The sequence below is a fragment of the Monodon monoceros genome, unplaced genomic scaffold, assembly GCF_005190385.1.
Source record: "Monodon monoceros isolate NGI ecotype Baffin Bay Population unplaced genomic scaffold, NGI_Narwhal_1 Super_Scaffold_22, whole genome shotgun sequence".
In the NCBI taxonomy this organism is placed as follows: Eukaryota; Metazoa; Chordata; class Mammalia; order Artiodactyla; family Monodontidae; genus Monodon; species Monodon monoceros.
The window spans coordinates 3,806,464-3,824,711 of record NW_021703779.1 but is presented as its reverse complement, the minus strand read 5'-3'; the positions used below and the strand labels follow the sequence as shown (position 1 = coordinate 3,824,711).

General features: G+C 48.4%; 1 protein-coding gene across 2 annotated transcripts in view; it reads left to right on the top strand.

The window, feature by feature from the left end:
• Positions 1-18,248, top strand: part of TBL1X (transducin beta like 1 X-linked) — a 224,844-nt gene that overhangs the window by 183,367 nt on the left and 23,229 nt on the right. For both annotated transcript variants that reach the window (XM_029240081.1, XM_029240082.1), the window contains exon 5: positions 18,046-18,191. In XM_029240081.1, the coding sequence (XP_029095914.1) occupies positions 18,046-18,191 (146 nt within the window). The remainder of the gene's footprint in view (positions 1-18,045; positions 18,192-18,248) is intronic.

Here is an 18,248-nt window from a genome sequence, read left to right as displayed (position 1 = left end):
TGGTGGTTTGTGGGCTGCGCCCCCTAGAGCACCCTCAGGCTCTATGGTTTGCTAGAAAGATTCACAGAATTTAGTAACTGTCACACTCAGTGGATTACAGCACAAGATACAGGTTATAATGTACTGCATGGTGCTCTCCCTGAAGTAGATACAGGTGAATTGTGTGAGGCCATGCCTGTGTTAAGTAGCCTGTTGTGGAACCCTTCCACAGTGTATATCCGTGTGTCAGAGCATCACAATGTACACATTGGTATATGTCAGTTATACCTCAGGAAGGCTGGAGAGAAAAGGTACAGCTCAATCAAAGTCAATCCTGTGTGTCTCCATTTCTGTTACGTTCCTCTTAATTGTAGTATAATTGGGTTCATATTTTGTTTGTTCAAATGTCTTGTTTATGCAACATCTGATAGTGCCCTTTATTTTGAATTGATAGCTTCCATTTTTCTCCATTAAAATTTAATCAAGGGGCTTCCCTGGTGGCACAGTGGTTAAGAATCCGTCTGCCAATGCAGGGGACACGGGTTCAAGCCCTGGTCCGGGAAGATCCCGCATGCCGCGGAGCAACTAAGCCTGTGCGCCACAACTACTGAGCCCATGTGCCACAGCTACTAAAGCCTGCGTGCCTAGAGCCCGTGCTCCACAACAAAAGAAGCCACCGCAATGAGAAGCCCGCGCACATCAACAAAGAGTAGCCCCTGCTCGCCGCAACTAGAGAAAGCCCGCGCGCAGCAACAAAGACCCAACGCAGCCAAAAATAAAATAATTTATTTTAAAAAAATTAATACGCCCGCCCCCCCCCCCCCCCCAAAAAAAAAGATACAGATTACAATCAGCTAAGGGAAAAGGTGCATGGGGTCCAGTCCAGGAGAACCAGGTACACGCTTTGCAGGTGTCCTCCCCTGGTGGAGCGACCTGATGGCACCTAATTCTCCCAGCAGCATGTGCGTTTGTGAGTATGCGTTTACCTCACTTTTAAAAAATCACTTTAAAAAATGTAGGGGTGGATAAGTAGCTGGAGAATATGATGCCCACGCCTCTTATGTAGAAAAGAGTAAAGCACCCCCAGGAGAGCTTTGTGGCATCACTAATGTACACTTCTCCTCCAGCGAAGCCTGCCCACGTTCCCTTTGCAGAGCACAGTCTGCAGAGGGCCTGAGCCTCCCCTTACGCTGTGCACGGGTGTCGGGAAGAACCTGTACTATGAGAATCGTCTCATCACAGACCCTCTTGTGGTGCTAGTTGCCAGCGAGCTCCTGTTCGTTCAGAAAGAGTGTTTTCCTAAACTGCTCTTTGGGTTTGATGATAACCGCTTAGAGTAGCAAAACGGAACCGTGGAGAAGTTGCCTTTTTATGTCCCAGATGTTCACAATCATCCCATTTCCCGTGCAGTTTTGGCTGTGCAATCTTTTCTAAGTTTACTGCTCTCATTTGTATGTGAGTAAAAGCTCGGATTCAAGACTTGCCATTCTTGTGCTCATTAATTTGTCGGGGGGGCGGTGGGGGGAAGCAATTAGAATAAAAACCACTTGAAAATCAGTTGAGTGTTTATAAGTTACAGTTGTTTAAATATGTGTCTTGCTCAATATAGCCAAGCAATTTCCCTTGGTATTGCCATCAGAGAGAGGTTAGATGCTGTCGAAGATGCCCTTAAGTCTTATTATACCGTAGTTTCCTACTTTAAACGTTAGTGATGATATGAAAAAACCTAAGATGGTTCCTGTTTCCTTTTTTTAGCTAAGACGAAATAACCACTTACCAAGGTGCCTGTTTCCAAAGTTCATACACCATTACATTTAAGATCCGCCTGCTCTGAAATTCTAATGTGACTTTAAAAGTGTCCGGCTTTGATGTATTTTATTTCCTGCCAATTTCAGTTCCCTTTCTTCCTTCCAGACTGAAGAGCCAGTCATCTGGACTGTCAGACACAACACTGTCCTTTTTCTCCCAAGTTTCTATATGTTGCTCTACTGATGTCTCCACCACCCACTTCTTAAATGCCATTGTCCCCAAGGTGACATCCTTTTCTTTCTCTCCCATGTCTATGTGGCCAGTGTGCTGTTCCTTCTGCAAGTCTAGGTGTCCATCCCTGACCTCTCTGATCCCCCAGTCTTGGGGTCCATCCCTAAGCTAACTGATCCCCCAGTCTAGGTGTTCATCCCTGACCTCTCTGATCCCCCAGTCTGGGGGTCCATCCCTAGCCTCTCTACTCACCCCCAGTCTAGGTGCCCATCCCTAACCTCTCTGATTCCCCAGTGTGGGGGTCCATCCCTAACCCCTCTGATCCCCCAGTCTTGTAATCTACCTCCAGCCGCTCTGTTGCCTTCCACACTGCTGTTTTGGCTGTATATCTCCCAAGCATTCTTTAACATAATTCCACACTTAATACCATTGCCATTTCCTGACCACTGTCCCTCCCCGGCAAAGAAAAACTTCCTCTGTCCCATAATCGTGTCGCGGTTTAATATGAAAACATCAGAATCCTGTTCAAATATTCCTTCTCCATAATATCTTTCCTACTTGTCTCCATCAGCTGGGTACTCCCCGTATCTGGTCAGTGCCACATCTTTCCCCATTGTCACTGCTTTGCCTTAGCGACAGTGGTGCCCATTTATCGAGCACGTGCTGTGTGCCAGGCATGATTCTAAGTACTTGACCAATAAAACCATTACCCCTAAGAAGGAGGTACATCTGCCGCTATCGTTGACAGATGAGAAACCCAAGGCGTTGAGAAGGTAGCCACTTGCCCAGGTCACGCTGCCAGGAAGTCGTAGAGGTAGGATTCACAACAGGCCATCTAGCTCTGGAACCTTACACTTAAGTGATTTTTCTTGACTCTTTTTTTTTTTTTTTTAATTTATTTATTTTTGGCTGCCTTGGGTCTTTGTTGCTGCGCGCGGGCTTTCTCTAGTTACGGCGAGCAGGGGCTACTCTTGGTTGCGGTGCGCAGGCTTCTCGTCGCGGTTGCTTTTCTTGTTGCGGAGCATGGGCTCTAGGCACGCGGGCTTCAGTAGTTGTGGCGCACGGGCTTCGTTGCTCCGCGGCATGAGGGAACTTCCCAGACCAGGGCTCGAATCCGTGTCTCCTGCATTGGCAGGTGGATTCTTAACCACTGCGCCACCAGGGAAGCCCTTTCTTGACTCTCAATGTGGTGAAATTGTTGATTTATCTTTCGACATTAAAGCCTGCATTCCTGGAATAAACCCCACTTGGCCCGGACATTTTGTCCTCTTCGTATATATCACTGAATTCCATTTGTTCTGTGTCTGGAATATTTGAGTGTATTTTACCAAGAGAAGTTAGGCTGTGGTGTTCCTTTTTGGATTTCTTCATCATGTTTGGATCTTAGGGTTATAGTGGCCTCATAAAACAAGTTGAGGGATCAGAAACTGCTTTCCTAAAGCACCTGTTGGTCCCATCACCTAGTTTAGGTCTCTCCCCTGGATTAGTTGGAGGAATCTTTCTGTAAAAGATAGTATTTTCATCTCTGTCACAACCAGTCATTTCTGTCTTTGTAGTGCGAAAGCAGCCACCAAAAATACATAGACATGGGCTTCCCCGGTGGCGCAGTGGTTGAGAGTCCACCTGCTGATGCAGGGGACACGGGTTCGTGCCCCATTCCAGGAAGATCCCACGTGCCGCGGAGCGGCTGGGCCCGTGAGCCATGGCCGCTGAGCCTGCGCGTCCGGAGCCTGTGCTCCGCAACGGGAGAGGCCACAACAGTGAGAGGCCCACGTACCGCAAAAAAAAAACAAAAACATAGACACATGAGAGTAGCTGTGTTCCAGTAAAACTTTATTTGCAAAAACAGGCAAGGGAACAGATTTGCCTCAGAGGATATATTTTGCAGACTCCTGTCCAAGCCTACTAATGGAATGTAGGAGTTTCTTCCCATCCAGGGAACCTGGACGCCCCCGCTGCCCCCATGTGTGTATAGTGAGTATTGATTACTTCCTTGTCCTTTGGACACTTCTGTTGCCCTCCTCTGTCTACACATGTATTTCCCATCCTCAGTTCTCTTGTACTGTCTACATCATTTTTGCATTTACCTAAAAGTATTTTGTTAATATTTATTAACATTTTTCCTTAAATTGAAGCAGCTACTTTATCCTAAATTTTCAAATACATCTATTAATTGTACTTGCATGATGCACATTAAAGTAAATAACTTTGATTTTAAAAGATTTGCCCCTGTGCTACGTAAAATTGTTTTAGGTATTGTCAGAGGTATGGATGCCATCCGGGAATCCTTGATATGCACGAATGAAGCAGTTGTCGTGGTTTGCAGGTCTCTACATGTCTCTCGCTGGCTTCTCTGTTGAGTGGTGGCACTGCCCTAGGTGCTGGGGTTGGAAGGACAGATGGGAGGGGGAAGTCTTTTCCTCCCCACCTAGGGAGTGTCACAGATATTAAAGAGGCGTGTGACACGGGGGCTGATAAAAGTGAGGTTGGAGGAGTTCGCAGAGGACCACAGGGGAGGGTGCAGAGAGCAGGAGGCACTTGAGCTAGAACTCTTCAGGCAAAGGAGGAACGAGAGCATTTCAACCAAAACCAAGAGCCAGAGTTCGTGCCGGGAGGCTCAGCAAAGCCCCGCGTGTTTATGGAGGAGGAACCATCTTGGCGAGGGGAACAAAGGATACGGGACGGGAGGGGAAGGAAGGAAGTACTGGGACGCTGGGGCAGCAGCACAGGAAGGCCGGGCTGTCCAGTGGGAAGCCACTGCTTAGTCTTTGAAAGTAAATCCGGAGGCCGTGTGTGTAAGTCAGGGATGACTCGCAGTGAAAACAGAGACTCAACCAAAATGGTGACTGTTGAGATCAATTAGCAGCCGGGGGAAATGCTCATATTGTGTTAGGTTACAAAGAACACGGGTGCGGAATTCTAGGACCACAAGAGTTACACGTAAAAATTACTTTGCGTAGGGCAAGCGGACTGGAGGAAATCCCCCGTGTGAGAACAGCACTTGTGTCGAGCATATAATGCTTGACTTATTCCCTCTCTCCTCCAACTTGGTTTCTCTGTTTTTCCCCCAAGTCCTATGTTAATTGTAGTTTTTAACCGCGCTGTCCGTTGTAAATCTCCAGTTTGGCAGTCGTGCTCGACTTTCCCAGTCAACGAATAGCAGAATTCACGGGGGTTCAAAGCTGTTGCGGCGACGGTGCCAGAAGGAGCGGGCTCCGAGCGAGGCTTCTCCGAGTGGCGGCCGGAAGCGGGAGCTGAGGTCTGGGTGAGCTTGTGGGGGCAGGCGGCCGCTTCCCCGGCGCCCCTCGCGGAGCTACCGCCCCCCGGCCAGCTGTGGCCCCAGGAGGAAGTAGCACCCTTGGTTTACAACCTGACTCGTGCTCTCTCCTCCTGGAGGCCTCCCAGGTTTAGCGGATGTTACAAGTCTTGGCAGGGGTGCGAGGTCTGCAACAGCCAGCAGCCCAAGCTGCTCTCTGCCACCACCCTTGGGGTCCAGGCCAGATGTTAGAAGTGAAACCCTATTTTTAACGAGGTCCTCCTGGTATTTCTTTTGGGCGCCATCCAAGCAGTTCCATTTTACGCTGAATTCCATGTTACGGCAGGTCAGTGAGAACAGGTCTGCGGCTCATAAAGCCACCTCCCTGCACTCAGTTTTTTCTCCAGCAAGATACTGGAGAATTGGGACAGTATGGGAGAGCTGAGTCTCGGGGATTTTTTTTTTTTTTTTTTTAAGATAAACACATTGAAGTGTAGAGTTGTTATGAACACGTATAGTGATGTAGACTGAAAAATCAAAAAGAACTCTCAGCATATGTTTGTGCTTTTTACCATGGGTAAAACTAGAGTTTACGGTTATAAATTGCTTCCCGGGCAGAAAACGTAATCCTCTGGTGAGACGAATCCATCACTTCCAAAAAGAAGAAGTGAACTGATAATACATCGGCCCCCAGGTATGAGGGTATGATTTCTTATTCTCCCGCCTTTTCTGTTTACATCTTCTCACTCTGTCTGTGTGCCTGTGTGCGTGTCTGTGTGTGTGTGTGTCTGTGTTCCTCTGTTTGATTTATTTGGTCCAGCTCGCCCTGGACCACCCTCAGCCTCTCTCCCGTCTTTATTTTTTTGGTACTGTCCCCACCCGCACACCTGAGTCACCCGGTCCCCCCACCCTCCTCGCCCCCCAAGAGGAAGGCGGGCCGCTTTGCAGGCAGCTGCAGTGCTGTTAGAGAAAACTTTGTGATCCGGGAAGTACTGACAGAGGAGAAGCTGTGCTGATTGCGCCGTGTCCAGGGATGTTACAGAAGTAAGGAAGTGCTACGTATTCCTTAGCAGTCCGCAGTTTCGTTTTCAGAACGACCCCATTGTCAAATCCCGGTGGCCAGTTGGACTGGATGAGTGTGTTGACCAGTGGCTGCTTGGTGGTCATTAATCTTAGGGCTGGAGCGACGGCCAGAGCCACTGACCTCTCTCTCTCGAGGTGGCTTTTGCAGGCACGTGGAAATCGTATTACAGTCCCCCCATGCACAGACTCTCACATGTGTGCTTTCACTTCCTGTCCAGTAGGGGGCACCCCCACCAAGCTCCTCCCCCTCCGTTATGTTCATAAAGCCGTGGTCCCGGCTCCTCTCTCTGTTTCTTGGCGTCTGGTCTCTGCATGTGATAAGGTTTCTTGTGGCCCTGGTGGCCTGGCGTGGCCGCTTCCCACTGGAGTTGTAAGTAATGGCTTCTTCTTTCCGTGGCCTTCATCTCTCCGTGTCATCACTCACCTTCATAAATTAAAATCCCGTGGGTTTGATTGGGACGATAAGGTCATTTTTTCCTCTGCCTAGAATTTTAGAATTGAAAGGGACCTTGGAGATCGCCTAAGTCCACCTGTTTGTTGGTCAGAAAAGGAAGCCGGGGAAGCAAGTGAGGGCAGGCCCAGGCCTCGGAGCACATGGGTGAAGTGTGTTCTCTCTGTGAACAAAAAGAAACAGTACCAGGGCTTCCCTGGTGGCGCGGTGGTTGAGAGTCTGCCTGCCGATGCAGGGGACACAGGTTCGTGCTCCGGTCCGGGAAGATCCCACATGCCACGGAGCGGCTGGGCCCGTGAGCCATGGCCGCTGAGCCTGCGCGTCTGGAGCCTGTGCTCCGCAATGGGAGAGGCCACAACAGTGAGAGGCCCACGTAAAGAAACAGTAGCGAACTCCTGCACCACTGCATCTGACTTTGCTGTCTCTTGTTCCTAATATAGTTTTCTTCATACACTTCGTCTTTGTTTGCCTCTTTAACCTGGAAAGCATTCCGTCTAGTTTCTGCAACGTAGGCCTTGTTTGCGACTTATTTCGTTGAAATTTGAAATATAAATGGTATTAACTGATGAGATGATTTTCTTCCTCTTTTTAAAAAGGATACCATTTTGAATCATTCAGAGGTTTCTAAACAACTTTCAGTAGTGTCTTGTGTGTGGGTTAAGAGAATGGACTCAGAGATCAGATGGCCACTTGCTAGCTGTGTGCCCTCGGGGAAATCACTTTTAACTGCTCTGTGACTCAATTTCCCCATCTGTAATAGGGATTTATTAAGATTAACTCATAGGTTGTTGCCAACTCGCTAACCTAATTCATGAAAAGGGCTGATACACATAATAAGCACTTAATATCATTACCTTTATGATTAACTATTATTATTCTCAAATAACGTGATGGGTTTTTAATTCTGGAATAGACATATGGCCAAGAGCCCTCTTTGGTGTTTTGAGACTGTTGCTTGTATGACATCTTCATCTAAAAGCTGTTTTCCCGAAACTGAGTTATTTGTAGTGAGGTGGATGGGCCTAGAGACTGTCATACAGAGTGAAGTAAGTCAGAAAGAGGAAAACAAATACCGCATGCTAACACGTATATATGGAATCTAGAAAAAAAAAAATGGTTCTGAAGAACCCAGGGGCAGGACAGGAATAAAGACGCAGACATAGAGAATGGACTTGAGGACACGGGGAGGGGGAAGGGTAAGCTGTGACAAAGTGAGAGAGTGGCATGGACATATATACACTACCAAATGTCAAATAGATAGCTAGTGGGAAGCAGCCGTATAGCACAGGGAGATCAGCTCGGTGCTTTGTGACCACCTAGAGGGGTGGGATAGGGAGGGTGGAAGGGAGACGAAAGAGGGAGGAGATATGGGGATATATGTATATGTAGAGCTGATTCAATTTGTTATAAAGCAGAAACTAACACACCATTGTAAAGCAATTATACTCCAATAAACATGTCATAAAATAAAAGCTGTTTTCCCTCTGTTATGCCGTTGCACCTAAATCCTTCATTCTTGTACTTCTCCCTAAAGTCTTTCATTCTGAAAACAATGAGGACTCGGTTTTATTCAGTTTCTCACCCCCCTTCATCTACATCAGCTTCACCAGTGTCTCTCAGCCATTCTACCAATCCATCTTCAGCCCCAGCTGCTGTACTGAGGAAGGTGCTCTGTGTTATCAGGTGAATCCAGACGGGCTTCCTGCCTTCAAGGAGCGTCAGCCTTCTCAGGAGCTAGGAGACGAATGGGGATGAAGAGGATGCTGCCCACTGCGCCACGGCAAGATGGAAGAATGGGGAGGCTGCCGCGGGAGCTGGGAGGAGAGAGCGGCCGTCTCCTAGCGAGAGGACAAAGAGCAAGGATGCGCGGCCACAGGCCTGGGGACTGAGAGGTCTCAGCAGTAAGGGAGAGGGAATGGAGCGGCAGGGTCGCTCAGCCTGACACCACTGGCATCGAGACTGGATCATTCTTTGGCTTGGAGAGCTGCCCTGTGCATTGTAGGTGTTTAGCAGCCTCCCTGGTCTCTACCTACTAGCCGACAGCACACACATTACACAGCCCCTGGTGATGAGCAAAGATGTTTCCAGATACCGCCCAGCATCTTCCTCTGGCAGATGGAATCGCCCTCGCTTGAAGAGCACGCACTGTTCTGGACCAAGAGAACAGAGTACAAGCAGAGCCATCCTGCAGGAAGGCAGGTATGTGCTTCTAGCAAAACCAGCCTGGAGAAGCAGTGAGATAAGGCCAGGCTTAAAACAGGGAATGAGGGCTTCCCTGGTGGCACAGTGGTTGAGAATCTGCCTGCCAGTGCAGTGGACACGGGTTCGAGCCCTGGTCTGGGAGGATCCCACATGCCGCAGAGCAACTAGACCCGTGAGCCACAACTACTGAGCCTGCGCGTCTGGAGCCTGTGCTCCGCAACAAGAGAGGCCGCGACAGTGAGAGGCCCGCGCACCGCGATGAAGAGTGGCCCCCGCTCACCACAACTAGAGAAAGCCCTCGCACAGAAACGAAGACCCAACACAGCCAAAAATAAATAAATAAAATTAAAAACAAAGACAACACAGGGAATGAGAGGCCTCGAGGGCTATTCCCAGGCCTGCAGGCTCCTCACTGCTTTTGAGAAGGAGAGTAAGTCCTAGGTTCCTTGTGGTGCATCAACCAGGTTACTGTGGTAGTTCTGTGTCCCATCAAATAGCACCTGGAAAGCCTGAACGCTGCTGCCTGACACAAAGGAAGCACGGAGTAAATGTCGGCTGCTAGGCTGCTACCGTTGTTACCACTGTTAATCAGACAGAGCAGAAGGAGAGTCTTAGTGCCTTTGGGCTGCTATAACAAAGCACTGCAGACTGAGTGGCTTATAAACACACACACTTGTTTCTCGCCGTTCTGGAGGCTGAGAAGTCCTGGGTGCCGGCAGATCCGGTGGGACCCGCTGACAGCCCAGCAAAGTGCTCTGGGAAGGAAGTTATATTTACTCCTACAAAGATAACTGTGGGAGTTTTTGCTCGTGTTGATATAAGGACTAATCCCATTCATGAGGACTCTGCCCTCATGACCTCACTGCCTCCCAAGGCCCCGCCACCTAATACCATCACCTTAGGAGGGTGGGTGTCAACATATGAATTTGGGGGAGACAGACATTCAGTCCGCAGCAGAAAGAAATGAAAGAGCACATATGGGAGGCCATGACATCTGCTTTTGTGTGGTCTGTGTGTGTGTACACATATATGTATACATACATATATCTACGTGTGTGTGTCTGTGTATATCTATCTATATGTATACATATATCTACGTGTGTGTGTGTATCTATATGTATACATACATATATCTACGTGTGTGTGTATATCTATCTATATGTATACATACGTATACCTACGTGTGTGTGTATATCTATATGTACACATACATATATCTACGCGTGTGTATATCTATCTATATGTATATGTACATATATCTCCGTGTGTGTGTATATCTATCTATATGTATACATACATATATCTCCGTGTGTGTGTGTATATCTATCTATATGTACACATACATATATCTCCGTGTGTGTGTCTATCTATATGTACACATATATCTACGTGTGTGTGTATATCTATCTATATGTATACGTACATATATCTCCCTGTGTGTGTGTTTATCTATCTATATGTATACGTACATATATCTCCGTGTGTGTGTGTATATCTATCTATCTATATGTACACATACATATATCTCCGTGTGTGTGTGTGTCTATCTATCTATATGTACATATAGTAATCAAGTCGGCGCGCTTTTCCTGTAAAGGAGTAGATGGTAGATGGTAGATCTTTGGCTTTGTTGGCCGCACTAGCTCTGTTGCAGCTACTCAGCTCTGCCATCGTAGTGTGAAAGGAGCCGTAGGCAATGTATCAACTCATGCGCGTGGCTGTGTTCCAGTCAAACTTTATTTCCAGGCACAGGCAGCGTGGGCCTCAGCTTACCTATCCCTGATCTAAATCATTTTCGTATCGTGCCCATTGGCCTCGGACAGCTGTCAGTATTCCAGGTATAAAGTCCATTAAGTACTTTATAAAGATTCTGCGTTGTAGCGCCTCAAGTCGGTGCCCTTGGTATTTGTTCCAGCTGAAGATGCAGAACCAACGGCACGGCTGCCTAAGTATTCCATGTCTGCTTTTCTCTGCCGGATGAGCAGTGTTTTAAGGGCCGTGAGTGATCCTTTAGCAGGTTTTGCAGATGAATGAGGCCAACATTAATGGGGCAGGATGGTTCACTGCACAACTCGAATGGTTTGGGAAGCCATTTCTGCAAGAGGTATGGTTTAGTGGTTTTGCATTAAACAAAGCATGTACTTAGTTTGTTTTAAATCTGTTTTCATTGCCTAGTTGGATGCAGCACCTTCACTCACCTGCTGCTTTCCTCTCTCATGAGACGGTAGCACCTTTCACCCTAAATGGGAAGGATTTTACTCTCCAAGATCTTTTTTTTTTTAATTTCCTGTTTTTATTGAAGTATAGTTGATTTACAATATTGTGTTCGTTTCAGGTATACAGCAAAGTGATTTGATATGTGTAGAGAGGTGTATATATATCTGCATAGATATGTATATATATTCTTTTAAAAAATTCGATTCCACTATAATTTATTACAAGATATTGACTGTAGTTCCCTGTGCTCTACAGCAGGTCCTTTTTGGTTATCTATTTGATGTATACTAGTGTGTATCTGTTAGTCCCATCCTCCTAATTTAGCCCTCCCCATCTTCCCCTTTGGTAGCCATAACTTTGTTCTCTATGTCTGTGAGTCTCTTTCTGTTTTGTAGATAAGTTCCTTTGCACTACTTTTTTAGATTCCACATACAAGTGGTATCATAGGGTATTTGTCTCTGTCTGATTTACTTACCTTAGTGTGATCATGTCTAGGGCCATCCATGTTGCTACAAATGGCATGATTTCGTTCTTTTTTGTGGCTGAGTAGTATTCCATTGTGTACACACCACATCTTCTTTATCCATTCCTCTACTGATGGACACCTAGGTTGCTTCCATGCCTTGGCTGTTGTGAATAGTGCTGCAGTGAACATCGGGGTGCAGGTATCTTTTCAGATTAGTTGCTCTTGAAGGTCTTACTGTGCTTTATAAAAAACGTAGTGCTTGTGTTAAACCTTTCCCAGTTTATCATGATGATACGCTTTTTTCTCCTCGGAAGTATCTTCACTTCGTCTGGTTATCCCCCGTTACCGTGTGTTATCTGAATTCTGTCACGCGCTTTTCGATGGCAGCAGTCCACCCACGGTGTTTATAAATGCAGCAGAAGTGTGAGTAGACTAGACCTGTGGATTGTGTCCTTTTGGGGGGTGTGCTTCCTCTGGGTCTTTGGTTGTCTGCCATGGTTAGGGTGAGTTAGGCAATATCTGTAGACCTTTTTGGTTGTCATGTCCGGGCGGAGGCTTGCTACTAGCTTCTAGTGTGTAGAGGGACTTCCCTGGCGGTCCAGTGGTCAGGAATCGGCACTTTCACCTCCGTGGCCGCAGGTTCCGTCCCCTGGTTGAGGAACTAAGATCCTGCAAGCAGCACGGTGCAGCCAAAAAAAAAAAAATCTACCGTGTAGAGACCAGGGATGCCGCTAAACATCCTACGGTGCACAGGACAGCGCCCCTTCCAACTCCCCGGCCCAACAAAGAATGGTTTGGCCCAAATGTCAGTCATGCCACAGCTGAGAAACCTTCCTGAGGAGAGATTCATCGGGGATGCCTCTTGCTTAGCAGGAGGCAAGTCTGCGGGCTTCAGTGACGGCTCCAGGCTGTCCGAGCAGTGGACACCAAGGACGCTCACACTGAGCCGTCCCAGGAATCTTTCATCAGGGTGCCACCAAGCTCTGTATTCTGCCCCTTTTTACCAACTTCCACACCTGCCATTGAGCCAGTTCTGAGCATTTCCATCTCTGTCACTGACATCCGGTTCTCTGTTCCTCCCAGTGTCTTGTTGGGGAGAAGAAGGGATGCATTGAAAGCTGGGGGACAACTGAGGAGGCATAAGGCACACAAGTCATAGCACTGGCAGACTGAAATCGAATATGCTCATTAGCCCTGGAGTCTCGTTGGGAGGGGTGGGGCGCTGCTGGTGGCATATGGAGGCTGGCCACCCCCAACACAGGGGCATCCTTCCTGGAGATGCCAGTCTTCCAAGGTGGCGCATTACACGGCACCTTGGCACAGGGCAGCAACCGTGACCTAAGAGGAACTGCTCAAGCAGGCCTCCCCGACAGAGGCTGAGGACGTCCCCCTGTTGCACGGTGAATGAATTCCAGAACCGGGAAGTACCCTAGCGACATCAGTTGTCCTCATTGCATGGACAAGGCAACATGGAAAAGGGATGTTTCCACTAGTTCATGGTCTTCTATCTAGATTAAAAAGCATCTGCGGGGGCTTCCCTGGTGGCGCAGTGGTTGAGAGTCCGCCTGCCGATGCAGGGGACACGGGTTTGTGCCCCGGTCCGGGAGGATCCCACGTGCCACGGAGCGGCTGGGCCCGTGAGCCATGGCCACTGAGCCTGCGCGTCCGGAGCCTGTGCTCCGCAACAGGAGAGGCCACAGCAGTGAGAGGCCCGCGTACCGCAAAAGAAAAAGCATCTGTGGAAACCATGTAAATGTCCGTCGACAGATGAATGGGCTAAAGAAGATGTGGTACATATATACGATGGATTACTTACTACCCAGCCATAAAAAAGAATGAAGTAATGCCATTTGCAGCAACATGGATGGACCTAGAGATGATTATACTAAGTGAAGTGAGTCAGACAGAGAAAGACAAATACCATATGATATCACTTCTATGTGGAATCTAAAATATGACACAAATGAACCTATCTACAAAACAGAAACAGACTCACGGACATAGAGAACAGACTTGTGGTTGCCAAGGTGGAGGGTGGGGAAGGGATTGAGTGGGAATTTGGGATTAGGAGATGCAAACTATTATATGTAGAATGGATAAACAACAAGGTATAGTACAGGGAACTATATTTAATGTTCTGTGACAGATCATAATGGAAAAGAATATATACATGTATAACTGAGTCACTTTGCTGTACAGAAGAAACTAACACAACATTGTAAGTCAGCTATCCTTCAATAAAATTTTTTTTTTAAATCTTGTGATAAACCATAATGGGAGAGAATATGAAAAAGAATGTGTGTATGTATAATGGAACCACTTTGCTGTACAGCAGAAATTAACACAGCATTGTAAATCAGCTAGACTTCAATTAAAAATAAATTTAAACTAGAAAAAGTCTCTGTGTTCCTGCTGCTCTCGCCTCTGATTCTCCCTTCAGCTCCTTGAGGTACTCCTTAGCCCCGCGTGGTAGTAAAGGAAACGGAGGCCCAGCCCAGTGAAGTGGCCTGGCCCAGACCCTCAGGTCCTGTGTGGCTGAGCAAGGACAGAACCCAGGACTCCTGACACTGTCTGCCTGGCCCTCCCACTTGCCTTGATGAAATCTGGTTGGCCAGAAATCAAGAAGAAAGTCTCAAAAACAAATGGACTGAAAGCAACCATTGATTTGGAGGCCACACATAGATCTGTCCAAAGAAATGCAGCTAATGTAAATTTAAACAAATAGGAGGACTCTTTTCAGCAGTGACATGGAACATTACAGCAAGGGTTTGAAGATAACCTAGCTTCCAGTCATGATTTACTGTCATCTCCAATAGCGGACCCAAGTGTTCAAGGTCATGGTTCCCTTATAGAGCTTTATCCTCCTTAGTCATCATTTTGCTTTAGTGGGGGGACATTCCTTCTAGCAGATGGCTTTCAGCCCTCCTCTTTGCAGAAGCCTCAGACTCACACACACACACCCATTCGTCTTCAGTGCTCCATCCCCTTCTTTCAGCCGTCCTTCACTGAGTATCGTCATCAACATGTTCTAGAAATGGAATCTACTTTGAAGAGCAGTATCACGGGGAGAGATAAGAAAGTTATGCAACCAAACTATATACCCAACCCAGATAAAGAGAGCAATCAAGGACGTATTCAAGTCTTGGCTTAGAAGTGGGTTTGCACCCAGTTCTTTTCAAGTTGCCTGCACTGTATCTGTGGCTGCTGCTGATCCAGAGCCACTGGTGGTCCAGCTGGGAATGGACGTGGCATCCACCTGGAGAATTTAAGAATTTTGGTTCCTGTGCCTGTGGGTCTTAGAGTAAGTAAGGTTAAAAAGGTGAACCTTGGAGTCACGTAGTCTAGAGTTGAAATTCTAGTTCAGCCTCTCATCACATGTATGGACCTTGGACAGGTTATCTTATTTCTCCAGCATGTGTCCTTCTCATGTGTAAAACAGAAACACCAACTCTGAACAGCTGCTCTGAAGATTGAGATAATGGACACAAAGTGCCCGGGTTGATTAAAGGTGGTAAGGTAGTCAGAATCTGCTGTGTTTCATGTGACTTAAGTAGCATTGCTAACAAATATCCTATATTATTAACACATATATGTGGAACCTAGAAAAATGGTACAGATGAACCGGTTTGCATGGCAGAAATAGAGACATAGATGTAGAGAACAAATGTATGGACCTCAAGGGGGGAAAGTGGCAGGGGTGGTGGTGTGATTAATTAGGAGATTGGGATTGACATGGATACACTAATATGTATAAAATGGATAACTAATAAGAACCTGCTGTATTAAAAAATCAATAAAATAAAGTTCAAAAGGAGCATTTTTATGGCCCTTTGTTACTTGAGGGAATAAATGAGTGGGTGAACAGATGAATGAAATAATACTTCTGCAGACTGAATTTTGTATTTCCCTTCTGAACACACACACACACACACACACACACACACACACACACAAATACATATGCTGAAGCATAATCCCCAGTGTGATATTTGGAGGCAGAGACTTTAGGAGGTGATTAGGTCATGGGGATGGGGCCCTCGTGAATGGGATTGGTGCCCTTCTAAGAGGCCGCATGGAGCTCTCTTGCTCCTTCCACCTTGTGAGGTTACAGGGAAAAGACAGTCATCTGTGGACCAGGAAGTGGGCTCTCACCAGACACTGAATTTGCCAGTACCTTGATCTTGGACTTCAGCCTCCGGAACTGTGAGAAATAAATGTCTGATGCTGACACCACCCAGTGTGTGGTGTTTAGTTATAGCAGCTGTAACGGACTAAGACATACACCAGAAGCTTGACTTTTCTCCCACAGCTGCTCCATCAGTCACTGAGATGTATTTGTCAGGAGCCCTGGTCACAGTCAAAGCTGTGCTCTGGTGGAACACTCTGTAGAAGTTTCTAGGTGGAGTTGTGTGGTGGGCTGCGATTGGTGTCCTACTGCCTGAGTTTGGAGCTAGTGACTGGGGTCTGTCAGTTACCCTTGGGAGATCTCAGGACCCGATCCGTAAAAGGGAGAAAAGAGAACGAGGGAATGACTGCAGAGGGTTACGGAATTAGGAGGAAATCCTTGGAGCAATGCCTGACTGAGAGAGTGTATACCGTGTAAGGGCTGGCGGATGTTACTTTATTACTACCGCGGCGGGTGTAGTCCTGCACTAGACCTTGTGAAGGTACCAGGAGGATAACAAATGGCTCTCAGTCCAGTGTCCTGTCCCATCAGCTGGTGGAGACACGAATGGAAGAGATGGTAGGAGCCAGGTGGGCGGGGCTGTCACCCAGGAAGAATTCTTATGAGAGAGAAGCCATTGTGGCCCGGAGTATATAGGGATGAGCCCATGCGATGGGGAGTCCGGCCAAGAACCCACTCGGTCCTGCTCCATCCATTGACCTCAGATTTTTCTAGTCTACCCCTTGCCGGAACATGAGTGATAAAAGCTTAGAGATTAAGACCGTGCACAGGGTGGCAGAGACTCGGGGGGATAGAGTCATTGGTTAACACAGGGGTGGGTGGTTCTGTTCTGGCAGGAGTGGGTAGGGGAACGGAGGGCAGTGAGAGAGAAAACAAGTTAGAGGGAGAAGGGAAGGCTGACTGCAAAGGGCGTTCGTTCATGTCCTTCAGAGAGTAAGAGCAGAGGGACTCTGCGGGGAGAGCCTCCGAGGTGCTCTCCTATACAGTCTCATTTAGGGGGTTACAGTGCATAAAGAAATGTACACAAGTTAATAGCAGCTGCGGTGCTGCTCCTGAAATAGGTATCAAGTGTCTGTTTTATATATTCTTAATAATGAGACCACGAGCGGCAGGTGGGCTGAGCAACAGGGATTGGAGAGAGAAAGGGACGCAGATGCAGACAGAGCTCTTCTCGCCCGAGGGAACCTTCCCATCTGCTGAGCATTTTGTTCATTGCAAAGGCTGGTTGTGTTTTGGTAACGAAAGGCAGAAGCACGGAGGATGTTGACTCTGATGGAGGACGGGGGGCCCGCTGGGTTGATGAATGTGAGTGTGGCTCGAGAGGCGGGGAGACCCCCGCCAGCCACCCGCCAGCACGTAGGATGAGCCAGGGGTGATGGGAGGGCGCTCGTGGCGGAGACACCTTGGGAGTGGGCTGCCCGGGACCCACACAGGTGAGGGTCTGACAGAGCAAAAGGCAGCCTGAGCCTCGGACCCACAGCCCTGTCCCCCATGGCCCCGCAGCTCCCCCTGCCCTGCCCCGTGCCCTCCTTTATTGAAACAGGCATTGTTTGCGACGTGCAGTCACCGTCCTGACTTGCCTCCCGACGTTTGCATGCAAGCAGCTCCATCCACACCTTACCTGCGAGGCCCTTTCACTTGCCCAGTGTTGTCAGCAACCTCCCACAGAGGCACGTGCTGAGGGATGCTAGGGGAGGGAGGGGGAAACCCCGCACCACTTAGCCAAGGGGCTCGCCCAGTTTTTCGGTAAAAGGACCCAAGGCCACACCACTGAGTCCGGACCAACCTCTTTTTCTTCGGACAGTTGGTGGTGAGATTCATGTGCCGTGAGCACTGCAGGGAGGGTGCAGGCAGACGTGAGCCTGAACTTCTGGGAGGAGCCCCGCAAAGCCAGGCCGAGAGCTCCGCGGTCTGACTGCTGTAACAGCAACCTTGAACCCGGGCCGACACGGGCCTGTTTTGCTTTTAAAACGCGGAAAGGGCTCTACCTTTACAGCTGTTTCCCGTCCCGCGCAAGCAGAGGCCTGCCTTGGTCTGCGTCTCTCCCTCTCGCTGCCAGATCCTGCCCACGACACCCCACATCGCAGGCCGGGCATCCTCCGGCCACGTCCCTTCCGCTATTAAGCGCATTGACATCAGCGGTGCCGCCTTCTAGGTCTCAGTGGCTGTGCCTTCCGCCCTTGGTCCAGGCTTCACGGAACGCTGGCCTCCCTGTCTTGCTGCAGGTTTTTCGCACTCGGCGTTCACGTTCGGTATCGAGAGCCACATAAGCCAGTCCAACATCAATGGGACTCTCGTGCCACCGGCTGCCCTCATCTCCATCCTGCAGAAGGGCCTGCAGTATGTGGAGGCCGAGATCAGCATCAACGAGGTACGTGCACCCCCGGGGTGGGCCCAGGCCGCGCGCGCGCGCACACCCTGGATCGCG